The sequence below is a fragment of the Acipenser ruthenus genome, chromosome 1 (assembly GCF_902713425.1).
Source record: "Acipenser ruthenus chromosome 1, fAciRut3.2 maternal haplotype, whole genome shotgun sequence".
NCBI lineage: Eukaryota > Metazoa > Chordata > Actinopteri > Acipenseriformes > Acipenseridae > Acipenser > Acipenser ruthenus.
This window is the reverse complement of record NC_081189.1, coordinates 3,089,048-3,102,694: the sequence shown is the minus strand read 5'-3', so window position 1 is coordinate 3,102,694 and position 13,647 is coordinate 3,089,048. Positions and strand designations below refer to the sequence as shown.

At 41.2% G+C, this 13,647-nt stretch overlaps 1 protein-coding gene across 2 annotated transcripts in view; it reads left to right on the top strand.

Annotated features, from left to right (window-relative positions):
- LOC117403970 (protein unc-13 homolog B) overlaps window positions 1-13,647 on the top strand; it is a 222,221-nt gene that overhangs the window by 56,832 nt on the left and 151,742 nt on the right. For both annotated transcript variants that reach the window (XM_059029881.1, XM_059029927.1), the window contains exon 3: window positions 12,651-12,750. In XM_059029881.1, coding sequence (XP_058885864.1) covers window positions 12,651-12,750 — 100 coding nt within the window. The remainder of the gene's footprint in view (window positions 1-12,650; window positions 12,751-13,647) is intronic.

Genomic DNA, 13,647 nt, shown 5'->3' with positions numbered 1-13,647 from the left:
AAACGGAATGGATCAAGTTGTTTTTTTTAGACTTTCCTGTTATCAGAGCATTTTAAATAGACCAGTGTTTTTTTTTTTTTTATCAATGTGAGGAAGATGGTTATCACTCAGCCTAACTGTGTTCCTTTTAAAAATAACAATCCTCATGTACCAACTGTAATCATTTATATTAGCAAACCGGTTTTTCGTTACAATATTGTGATCTGTTTGTCTGACTTATCCCTTCTCGAGGGTAAGTATTAGAAGGATACAGCATTTGTATCATTTTCCAGGAGCTGACAGCAGTTTTGTCCAGGTTTAAGAAAGGTGTTGTTTTTTTGGATACTGTACTGATTTCTATCTTCAATTTGCTGGCTCTCAGGCCCCCTGGTACTGAGGTCTCTGTGTTTGAATTTATTGGCAATAAGGCGTACAGGACTAATTGTTCTGTATTGGTTTAAAGTCTTTCATTTTCTTAAAATAATTAGTATCCCTAAGCTAGAAATACTGTATATGCATTATTTTTTTTCTGAATTGAGACCTAAACATGGCTCCTTGCTAGTCTTTTAAACAAACCCTGTTGATTTTTAATGTGGAATTAAGCATTAATATCTGCAGAGGGCCTTCATTTCTCAGTAGAGAACACTTTCTCTCTTGTGAGCATGTGAATGGGCTGATGCAACTACACGGTTGCCTGTGAAATGAGTCCAGGGATTGGATAGCCATGGAGCCTGAACATCTGCTCACCCGCTCAGTGGAAGGGGGTTTAGCAGTTTGTGTGTGCGGACATGAGTAAGAACTTGCAAAGCTTTAGTCTTATAGACTGACAATTTTTAAATTAAACACCTTCTGCAAACACAAAGACAAGAACAGAGGTGCAGAGTTAGGTCCCTCAGTGGTTTAATGCAGACCTGGGATTCAAATCCTGCTTAGGTAACTGGTGAAATTAGTTCACCAGCCTTGGCGTGCAGTTATTGGATCATATTTGAACTCTCTAGAGTGCATTATTGAGCTTAGAAAATGACACATCCAGTCTACACAATGTCAGTGCTTGTGCTTTGGCTTGGTATAAGGATAAATTGCAAGCACCCCATTTCATCATATAGTACAGCAGTATAGGAGTGAAAAGGGAACAGTTTGTTGGCAGTGCAGAATGCTCATTGCTCATTATCACCAGGATCTGCCAGGGAGTGTGAGGAGAAGCAATACCTGTCGAGTTGTATTAAAAACGTGTTTCTCTTGGGAAAGAGTATCCAGTTAAAAAATGAAAGTGCTACTGTTTAGGAAACAGTGCAGAACCTCCTGTCTGCCCCTGAGGCTCCTACCAGCACACTAACTGTAATATGATTGAAATCGGACATACTACTGGAGCCTTACTTCATTGAATGATCATGCTTGACATGCATACTGTTAAACTGCACAGTGTACACAAGTAAAGTGTTCACTTTTGCAGGTGACTTTGCTTTCGGGACCGATTTTAGTGAACACCTGTCTGTCTGTCTGTCTGTCTGTCTGTCTATCTTAATGACTGTCACATCATGTGCCAGCGACGAGAGCCAGAATCCATCAAATGAAAAGCTTGTATGAAAGCCCTGGTTGGTTATGTCATCTCTCTTTAATCCTTTGCGAATGGCCCATTAAAGGTTGATACATTTTTAAATCCATTAGTCGGGAAGCGAGCTCCAAGAGATGCAGGAAGGGGGAAGAGTGAACAAAACCAGTAGACAGGGATACAAAGCTCTTAATGAAACACATCTCAGGGTTGAAATTCCCCCATGCCTGATGAGCCTGGCTCGAGGACAGGAGAGAACATATTCAGACTTGTGGCTTCTCTTCTGTGAATGTCTGCAAAGGTGCCCCGTGTGCGTGTGTGTTTCCATTGCTTACAAAAACAAGATAAAAATATTGTAGACAACACAGTGGAGTTATGGCAGGTATTTCTTTGTATTTGTAGTGCATCCCGACCTGGGTGTCGGTCCAGCTCAGCACAGGGATTGCAAACACAGCCCCCCCCCACACACACACACACAGGGATTGTAAACACAGCCCCCCCCCCCACACGCAGGGATTGTAAACACAGCCCCCCCCCCCCCCCCCCCCACACAGGGATTGTAAACACAGCCCCCCCACACACAACTGTGTGTTGCTGAAGGGTATGGATTTTAAATTGCTGTGGATGAGCAGCAGAAGAGCAGGATGACTAATGGATGGTTGCCTTTGTTCCTGTGGAAACTGACTCTTTGGCCACTAATTAAAAGGGTGTAATCTTCCCGCGGTCTCCTCCACTGCAAAGTGTGTTATTTCCTCAAGCCGTCAGGTGGCTACTGACTGAAAGAATTAGAAGTGGAAGGGACGAGCCGATTGATTCGCTGAGTATGAGGCTGTCGGACGCAATTAGCTGGTTTAATAGTGACACGGGCTGGGAGGGAGGCACTGGAGACCAGCTGGGAAATCAAGTGTGTACAGATTCTATAGCTATCCCTGTGTCTGTGTGTTTACATTTTTATGTTGATGTCAGTCATGAACCCAAAACATGTGATACATGTTTTGATTAGAAATCTTTGTCAACATTGTAATACTTTGTCCTCTTATTTTGTGTACAAGTTTCTTATGTACTAAATCTCTGCATTCATTAAAGCATAGTATAATTATTTATACGTTATTTCAATTGCACTGTATACACTTGTATATGGTTATACGGTACTATGAGAGCATAAGATTGCTTTGCTGTTTTAAAATGGGAGAAAAGGACACTTCCTTTTTAAATGTTTCCCAGTCCAATATAGAGAGAACAAATCTAATAGAAATCTTGAAAATGAGATTGTCAATTGCAATATGCTTGAGTGCTTCAGTTCCCTATATTCCCATTTCACTGTTACTAATTATTTATGAGAGAAAAAACAAAAAACCATTCTGTTTACAGTTCATAGAAAAAGACTTTTGATGAGACCTGACGCTGTGATCTTTTAAAAGCTTGTGGGGATACAGCCAGGGCATGTGCTGGATCCAGAGTAAAATATCTACATGTATGATGATGATGACCACAATCAGATCCCTAACAATACTAACACTAATAATTTGCATATATTCATATATCCAGCTTTTCTTTTTATAATATTTTGTGATGTACAACATAATTTAAGCTGCCCAGTACATGTGAGTTACGGTAAATGGTGTGTTCAGTGTACTGTTTCTGTGCAGGTAACTGGAGCTGATCGATCTTGGTTTGTATTTAGTTTCATAGAGACCCGAATACCAGTAAAATCATAAAGCTCTGCCTAGTGAAACAATGTAATGCAGTTGGTCAGTGGTAGGGATTCAAGGAACTGCATGCACGTGGATTAGGGAGTGGTTAACATGTAGAAAACAGAAAGTACTGATTTAGAGGAGAAACATCAAAATGGAGCGAGGTAACCAGTGGAGTACAACAGGGATCAGTATTAGGTCCTCTGCTATTCCTAATCTACATTAATGATTTAGATTCTGGTATAGTAAGCAAACTTGTTAAATTTGCAGACGACACAAAAATAGGAGGAGTGGCAAACACCGTTGCAGCAGCAAAGGTCATTCAAAATGATGTAGACAGCATTCAGAACTGGGCAGACACATGGCAAATGACATTTAATAGAGAAAAGTGTAAGGTACTGCACACAGGCAATAAATGTGCAGTATAAATATCATGTGGGAGATACTGAAATTGAAGAAGGAATATATGAAAAAGACCGAGGAGTTTATGTTGACTTAGAAATGTCTTCATCTAGACAATGTGGGGAAGCTATAAAAAAAGGCCAACAAAATGCTCGGATATATAGTGAAAAGTGTTGAATTTAAACCAAGGGAAGTAATGTTAAAACTTTACAATGCATTAGTAAGAATATTCTGGTCACCCTGCTACAAAAAGGATATTGCTGCTCTAGAAAGAGTGCAAAGAAGAGCGACCAGAATTATTCCTGGTTTAAAAGGCATGTCATATGCAGACAGGCTAAACTAATTGAATCTGTTCAGTCTTGAAGAAAGAAGACTACGCAGCGATCTGATTCAAGCTTTCAATAATCTAAAAGGTATTGACAATGTCGACCTGAAAAAAGAAACAAAGACCAGGGTTCACAAATGGAGATTAGATAAAGGGGCATTCAGAACAGAAAATAGGAGGCACTTTTTTACACAGAAAATTGTGAGGGTCTGGAACCAACTCCCCAATAATGTTTTTGAAGCCGACACCCTTGGATCCTTCAAGAAACCGCTTGATGAGATTCTGGGATCAATAAGCTACGAACAACCAAACGAGCAAGATGGGCTGAATGGCCTCCTTTCGTTTGTAAACTTTCTTATGTTCTATCTGATTTATTTTCCAAACTGTACTGAAAGGGATTGCTCAAATCTGAAATATAATTCAAAATACAAATGCAAATGAATGTTTAATAATGCAGTTACATTGTTAAGAAATAAATCAAGCCTTCCTTTGTGCACTCATACCACACTCCTGCTTGTTCTCTGAAAACTGTCACCTATAAAGCAGCTCTCCTATGAAGTGAATTTGCACATGAAAGCAAGAATGCCTGCTAACCCTTTAGAGATCAATTATGTGACTAGTCTTTATAATTCCAGCAATTGATCTGAAGTTTAGTCCTAGCTCAATGCTTATGGTTATGCACAACACACATTTACAGTACCTCCAACCCCATTAACTCTATAAAAACGTATTGATATTTATTGACCACTTTTTCAGATAGTGCGGCAATACTGAATCGCCATACATTCTTAGCAATGCAGAAGAAACAGTAAAGCTGTTGTGTGTCACAGGCATGCAGATTACAGTCAATTTAAACTGGTGACAATCTGAGGAATTTATTTAAGCAGCCCTCGTCTTTCTAGAATGTAGGTGCTTCGGTGTGGACTCGATGGCTCCTGCAGTCTAAATTTGTCTCTCAAAAAAATGTTTTTATACCCATTATGAATTTCGTGTTTTCATAACAGCCTCAGCAGAAATGAACCAGCTTTCTTTTCTCTAGAACGGATGCTTTTCTCTCTGTGACATACAAGATTTATAATGCCTAAGTAGTTACTCTAGTCTTTTTAGACTCAAGGGGCAGACGCTGTGAGTTAAGTTGACTTTGATGGCTTCGGCTCTGGTATACAATTTCAGGGCCTATCTACCTGAGAGAGCCGGCATTCGCATGTGTACCTGCTCGCTGTACTCGTTAAGAATACGGGTCTCAATGTAGTTTGTGATATGCATTACAGTATAATGCTTACCACAAGCAGGCAGGACGCCGCCAGCTCTCTGCTTTCCTGTCTAACCACTCTCTGCTCGACCCTCTCCAATCTGGTTTCCGCTCTGCTCACTCCACTGAAACTGCTGTCCTGTCTGTCACTAACTCGCTAAACTCTGCCTATGCTGCCTCTCTCTCCTCTGTCCTAATTCTCCTCGATCTCTCTGCTGACTTTGACACTGTCAATCACTTTATTATCCTATTCTCTCTCGCTGACCTGGGAATCTCTGGCACTGCTCTAGCCTGGTTCTCCTCCTACCTCCAACCGTACTTACCAGGTAACCTGGCTCAACCGCCTAGACTACTGCAACTGCCTCCTGGCCGGCCTCCCTGCGTCCGTCACCCGTCCGCTGCAGCTCATCCAGAACTCCGCTGCTGGTCTGGTTTTCTCTCTGCCTCTCTTCTCCCACGCTATTCCACTGCTCCGCTCACTCCACTGACTCAAGATCGCCGCTCGCATCCAGTTCAAGACTTTTGTACTCGCCTACCAATGCCTTGACCAGACTGCACCCAGCTACCTCCAGACCCTCATCTCTTCCTACACCCCCACCCGACCTCTCTGCTTCGCCTGCACTAGAAGACTGGCAGTACCTCCTCTATACTCCCCTGCCTCCAGAGCCCACCCCTTCTCCACCCTTGCCCTGCAGTAGCGGAACAAACTTCCGATGGATGTCAGGACTGCCCAGTCCCTGACCACCTTCCGGTGCCTCCTCAAGACACACCTTTCAGACAACACCTGTAAAACTCAACTCTCCCCTTCTGGTCAATACAGCACTCTGCCTTTAATGCACTTTAACTTGCACTTATCTGCTTCCTATTTTACTGTATTTAATCCTGCAATCCTGCACCCAATCTGTAGTATAGTGTATTTCACCTGCACTCGTATCTAACCCTGATGTCACTATCAACACTTATCTTCTCTTGAACTGCCCCAATATCAAATCGTACTGTGTTTTGTATTTGCTCTTATCAGGACTGAAGTCATTGTATTTTGTATCTTGCTCTTAATTGTACTGTAATGCTTGATATGTATTTTTTGGGTCAGGGCGTCTGCTAAGAAATAAATAATAATAATAACAATAAGTATGAATGTGTATGAATGAATGATCCAAATGTGCTACCCTATTCATTAATTCATTTCTTATTTACTTTACTTTATTAAACCCCCAATGAAGCAAAAGGTAGGCTTGGACAAACTGTTTAAAAAAAACAAAACAAAAAAAAGAAAACCAGCGATTACAATTACACAACGGAAGAGAAGTAACTACTTGCAAGCCCCTAAATACAAATGTGTGAGGTGTTTGTTTCAGGTCTGGCAAATGTTTTGTGTGCGTTTTTCCTTTCTGATAAAAATAATAATTATAATAATTTAAAGTACTAATGACAATTTGGAAAAGCTTTGAGATTGAATCGTCTGCTTACACATTCTTATCTCTTCTTGAATTGAACGTACCGTTTTATTCAAACTTCTAGGGTCAAAGCTTTTAATGATAGTATTAAACATTATCACTGTTGGTTTGCAAATATTGCATGATTAGAAATGACACGTGGGTGCTATAGGGAAACAGTTTGGCACAACTTAATGTGGGAATATCAGATGGTATTATTATTGTTATTGTTATTATTATTGTTATTATGATGAGAACTGGTATAACGCATTCCCAAATGCAATTTTAACATTTAAGCAATCTGTGTCTTCGTTGTTCCAGGCCATGCTCATTATATTTGTTCGAAGGCTTTTTCTTGATAACCACTTGTTTAAAGTTGATGGAATTATGCATGAGCATTTGTTATTCTACATGCTGTGGATGTACAGCAGGTCACAGTGACCAACTTTCTTTTTTACAATACTGCAATAATATGTTTTTTCCCCTTGATGGGCAACACAGTATGTTTGTTACTGATATTTAGTCAAGCATGCTTATAAAAAGCTCCTTTTTTTTTTTAAATGTCATTCTTTTACAGATGGTCTTATGATTGTACCACGTTTACACACTAGTAAACAAGGTATAAGGGCCAGCTGTGCAGATAAGATCTTCATACTAGACAGCCAGCGAGGTCTGGTTTCTGATTAAGTAGAGCACACAAAGCATATGGAGGGGTGTATTAAGTGGTTAATTAGATTGAACATGGTTGTGGTACACTGCTGCTTTGAGAACATTCCCACTGCACCACACTTTTTTTTAAGAGCATATTCAGCAACTTCTACGCTTTACCTTTGTGTGCTAAGATTCTTCTATTTCTTTCCCAATTTCCTTGGCTACACTGATTTATTGTGGGTTCCTAAACGAATCACTGAGGCTGTTAAAGAGCAGTACAATACAAGACTAACGAACGGGGACAGTAGTGATATTACTCAATATATCTGGGGTGATTCTGAACGCAGACAGATCATATGTTCTGACAGCACGCGGGAGGGGTTTCGCACCATGCCCGTGCTGAGGGATCTGCAGCTGGCCGGCTGATTGACCCCCCCCCCCCCCCCCCCGAATGGAGATGAGCTGAAGTAATTGAAGGTTTCTGACAGGAGAGATGAGTCGAGGGCTCCCAGCCTAACGCGTTCCTAACGACTGGCAGATTGGCATGGTAGAAGCAATTCAAGCGCGGCAAGCTGTTTGCTGTGACCTCAGGCCGAGGACAGCGTCTTTAATTCTCAGTTTTGTTTTTACCTCCTCCTCCTCATCGCACACAGCAGCACAGTGCTCTTGCACTCTCCCTTTCCACAGGCTTAGGACTTAACGGTTTAAAAAAAGCCAGGAAAAAAGTATGACATCAGTTTGTTTTTGTTTTTTTACACAACATGCTTTGGATATGGGACTCTTCCATTACCAACTTCTTGTAACTCTGATTAAAGGGGACCTTTTGAAAGATGTCTAGATAGTACTACAGGGATGGAAATAAGACTCCCATTGCATAGCAGTTGGATCCATTCCTGGTTTTACACTGTGACTAATCAAGCTTGTAGCAAAACCTGACATGGGTGAAATTGCTATGCAATAGGAGTCTTATTTCCACATCTTTACTCCTGAGAATTAGCATCTCATTTTAAAAGGTGACTTGTCCCTGTTTTATGTGAGTTAGGGAATACAAGAACTTTGTGAATTTAATTTCAGTGGCAGTGGAAATATATCTAATATGATTTATATCAGGGGTGCACAATTCCGGTCCTGGAGGGCTGGTGTCCCTCCTGGCTTTTGTTCCAACCTTGCCCTAAATTACTTAATTGGACCAATTATTACCAATTATTGGTCTAATTAAGTAATTTAGAGCACAGTTGAAACAAAAGACAGGAGGGATCCGGCCCTCCAGGACCGGAATTGTGCACCCCTGATTTATATAGTGTCCCAGAGTGCTCTATAGTTCTAATTAAACAAAAGGGATTGCGAAACTGCTAGCAAGTGCCATTGAGTCTGTTCATTTCCATTTGCTGATGTAACAATGAAAACGCTGTAGAAAGTGTTGGGATTTAGCTAATATGGAGGGGGGGGGGGGGTTTGAATAGACACAAATATACAAGACTGTGTACAGTAGGTCTCCTAATGAGGTGTGAAATCCCAGTGAAGAACAGGGTATTCGGTCTATGGTTTGATTGAAGCCTGCTGTTACTGGGGACACTCCTCACTCACTCCCTCTCCCTCTCCACTCTCACACTCCACCCTATAGGCAGGGCCGGCGCAAGGATATTTGCTGCCCTATATGGGATTCCAAATGTGCTGCTTTTAATTACTGCACTAAATAAAATATAATAACAGTGAATCCCTGTTTGAGCCGGGGTTTACACCAAATCAATAAATAACGCTCTCTGCTCTTCCTCTTCTCTTTCTTTCCTCCAACACTCTCACTTGCTCTCGTTCTCTGTTCTTCTGACTCACTCGGGGCTCTTTCACCACTTCACAGATAGGCACTCTCTTTCAGCCTTTATCTCTGTCCCTCACAGCCTCATTCCAGTCGAGTCTACATGCGTTCTCCCGCTCGCGGCTCACCCCCCCTTACTTATAGCCTCGGAGGAGGGGAGGGTCCCGCCCCCCGCCCCCCGCCCCCCGCCCACCACACGCACACCATGCACACACACACACACACACTAATGGCATGCCCCATACCCTTACAATACACAGAACACTAAACGAGACACAACAAACAAGACAAACAAAATGTCCAGGACGATGCCATCGCCAGGGTGGTTACTATATATATATATATATATATATATATATATATATATATATATATATATATATATATACATATATATATATATATATATATATATATAATCGAGCATCAAAAGAAACTTTATTATAACACTTTATTATAATCATTATTATAGTACATTTATTTTAGAAAATAAAATAAGGTATGTAAATGATGGACATTGATGAAATGTTTTTGGTTTCTTTTTAATCACTTGATCATTCATCCTTGACCATGACTCACTTGAGTGACTATGACTGAAGCATATGCCTAATTAGTGAGACAGTCGATTGGACACTGGATATGGAGTGATTTCGGCTGTTGAATTACAAGCTTGAATAAAAGCAATAAAGAAAATCACAGAAAAAAAACAATATGCCACGTCTATCAAGAGAGCAGCGCCTTTGTGCAATCGGCATGTTGGAGGCTGGACTAGGACAGCATACTGTGGCTCGCAGTCTTGGGTAGTCACAGCCAGCAATTTCAAACCTGGCGAGACAGTATAACCAGAACACTGTCAATGACAGGCCATGAACTGGGAGACCAAGAGTCACAACACCTGCCCAAGATCGACAGATCATTTTGCAGCATCTTCGTGATGTCAGTTGTTAATCAGCACAATGAAAAGCCACTGCATCTGCTCTAAAAACAGAGTTTGTCAATTTTTGATCACATCTAGTGAACATTTCTTCTAGTGTAAATACTGGAGTATTAATTTACTTAAATGTAACAGCTAGCATGTTTGTAGAAGGATGAGCAATTGTAGAAAATGTAGAATCATGTCTCCTTATAGAGTTCTGTGTGTTTTAAGGTAACTGCTGACTTGATAGTGTAAGCTATAGAAAGCGGGTTTCATGTAAGCATTCTTTTGATGATCTTCAGGTATAGTCTCATTTGTCTCCACTGCCAAGTCTCAGTAGAAAAAAAAGAAGGTACAGTGTTTATATCTGGAATAAAAACGATATGTGGTCTGGACCAACTGCACACAGTCACTTTTAATCCACGTTGGCCCAGTCAAGGGAAACAGGGTTTCGTATCAAACCAGGGCATTCTCTTTCATCAGGCTACCAGACACGCACACACACGTGTTTTATTTTCTCATTTTGTCTGTGCATTTCATGTAAACCTAAAGAAACTACACAGGCTGTTCCATTCTGAAAATAACACAGGGATCCAACTAAGAGCCGTTTCAGCCATTCCAGGTTTTACTACGAGCTCATTTAGAGTCCTTGTATAGGTAACAAGCTAAGGTGTGTCTTATTAAATTAGTTAAAACCAGGAATGGATCAAACTGCTATGCAGTAGGAGTCTTATATTCCAGCTTTGCAACCCATCCCAGTTACAATGTAATATTGTGCCAGGTTCTTTATAACAGAAATGCCATATGTTCTTACAGTCAGCAGTTGACCATGTGCCATTGTGTTTATATTGCTGTTGTTCATCTACATCCCAATAAGCCTTTCAAATACTGTACAGTTCAATAAGAGAACTAAGCAAACATTACAAGTGCAGCAGAGTTAGATAACATGCTGCACTAACTGTGGCCTGGTTTTCATGCAAATGAATTCCAGTGATTTTGAATGAACTCTTTTGTAAACGTGCTCTACTTAATAACAATTTTAATGGGAGAGAGTGTGGGAAGTTGATTGATCCTGTTGAATTGGGATCACAAACACAGGATTAGGCTCTTCGGAAATGTCTGATTTCACTTCATACTGCTTGATAAAGGTGTTTGCCTCAATGGAGGAGTACAATAAAGACATACATAATTAAATAAACAAACAGCTGTCTGTTCGTGTGTCTTTCACCACCCGATTGTCTCGCGCAGGCGACAGTGCGGGAAGCATTCACACGAACTGTCCGCGTAGTGAAGAGGGAGCCAGCTTCTTGAACACTTCAATAGAAAGACGGTTTCATGTCAGTGTTCTTTTGATGTCCATTTCAGACGCAGTCTCTTTGAGCGCCACTGTTGCGTTTCAATAGAAATAAAAGGCGTCACGGTTTATAATTAATTGTCAACCACGGAATTAATTACAATATGATAAAAGAGCTGTCATGATAATGCATTACCAGGGTGAATTCTGGGGGGGGGGGGGTCTGGCTAGGTTCTACTGAACTATTCCCTCTAGAATTCTTTTTTTTTTGCCACCACCTTTAAATGCGCCAAGCAGAATTGCACTCTTGATACAGACTTTCCTGCATTGCTTTCTTGTGCAGAATTACAAAAGTACCGCTTTTTTATGGTATAGAAGCAGATGGAGTCAACAGTGAGTTGAAAGGTCATGGTATCATGTGAAGAACCATTGTAAATGTAATAAAAGCGAAGTTTAACATGGCGGAGGTTGGGCAAGAATCAGCAACCTGGCACACTGCAGTCGAGCATCTTAACTGCTATGCAAAAAGAGCCAGGCTCATCTGCATGTCTGATTCAAGGGCTTTCAACCTCATCTCACCGACAGGGGTCAGAATCTGTAACGACAGGGCATCAAACAACACTGCCACAACAAAACACAATGATTGTACACATCATAGAATAAGGTAGGGCTTAAACAATCTTCTTATATGTTCTTTCGATTACTGGAAGCTCAAGTTATCTGAAAAAGCCTCTTCAATTATTTTAAATACTCTAGTTTACGCTTAGTTTAATGCACATGGTATTTACTGTGTTAAGTACACTTTAGGAAGAATAGAACATGATTATCCCACACATAGGGGTTTTACATTTACCTGGAGAACCGTTCACTAACTGTGATGAAACTTGCTAAGAACATTCTGAAGCACCATTCATTGAGAGTATCAGAGTCTGGGGATATACTGTACAGTAGTACTCTGTCTGTCCATGGGTCCATTTTTGCATATAGCTGGAGAAGCGCTTTTTAATATCTGATTAAACTTGGTTAGGACATTATTTAGCAGAAATGATCGAGAGGATCAGAATCTAGGGGTTACTAGTTACTGAGTAACAAATGCACTCCTGTGCATTCATGGTGATGTGCATGTATGTGGATATGCTGTGTAGGACACGGGGATACATTTCTTTTTATGATACCGATGGGTCTCATTTTGTATTTACAGCATGGACGATAACATACTATTATTTCAATGTAAAAGTGTACGTGTAATACTGAATACAGACAAATATAATATTCAGCAAAGTATGTGACATGTGAACAAATCTATTCAGCGTGTTCCATTTTTATTTTTCAGAAAAGTTTAACGCCTACGTGACTCTGAAGGTACAGAACGTGAAAAGCACGACGATCACAGTGCGCGGGGACCAGCCATGCTGGGAACAGGACTTCATGTTGTGAGTATGGGGGGGGCTCGGCTGCTCGGCTCGCTGGGGGGCTTGGCTCGCTGGGGACAGGACTTCATGTTGTGAGTATGGGGCTCGGCTCGCTGGGGGGTGCTCGGTGGCTCGGCTCGCTGGGGACAGGACTTCATGTTCTGAGTATGAGGCGGCTCGGCTCGCTGGGGGGCTCGGCTCGCTGGGGACAGGACTTCATGTTCTGAGTATGGGGGGGCTCTGCTTGCGAGGGGGTTCGGCGGCTCAGCTCGCTGGGGGGGGCTCGGCTCGCTGGTGACAGGACTTCATGTTGTGAGTATGGGGGTGCTCTGGCTCACTGGTGGTGGGGGGGCTCAGCTCATTGGGGACAGTAGAGCTTACGCTGCAAGGGAGATAGGTGGCAATGAAGTGGACTCTACCTTACTCAATACAGCAGAGTAAGATTATAAATAAACACTGCAGGTATTTCATTTAAGATGGTTTAAGGAACGTTTACTCTTTGAAAATCAGCCCCACTGTATTGAATCGTAATCAAGGTGCTGGGTCGGATTCACTAAGCATTTGCCCCAGTGCCAAGTTAAGTGCTTTTCTAAAACCTCACTTGTTTCAAGCTTGTTTCTTTCTAACATCAGCATATTTTACATTTTACAAAGATGTTTTTTGTGAATAAGTCTCTCTGCATCATGATACCAACATTAGGACCTGAGTAACTTGATATGCAGTTATGAATATGTGTTCTCCCCTTTCACATTATAGAATGAATATAACCCAAGGCATCTCACTCATGCACGTTCTATACTGTATAGGGCCGGATTTTTCAAAATATTTACTCCAAAATGCAATTTGCATTATTATTATTACATAACCGGTAACAAACAACATATCCTTATTTTTGTGTCTTTAAATTACTGTTAACAA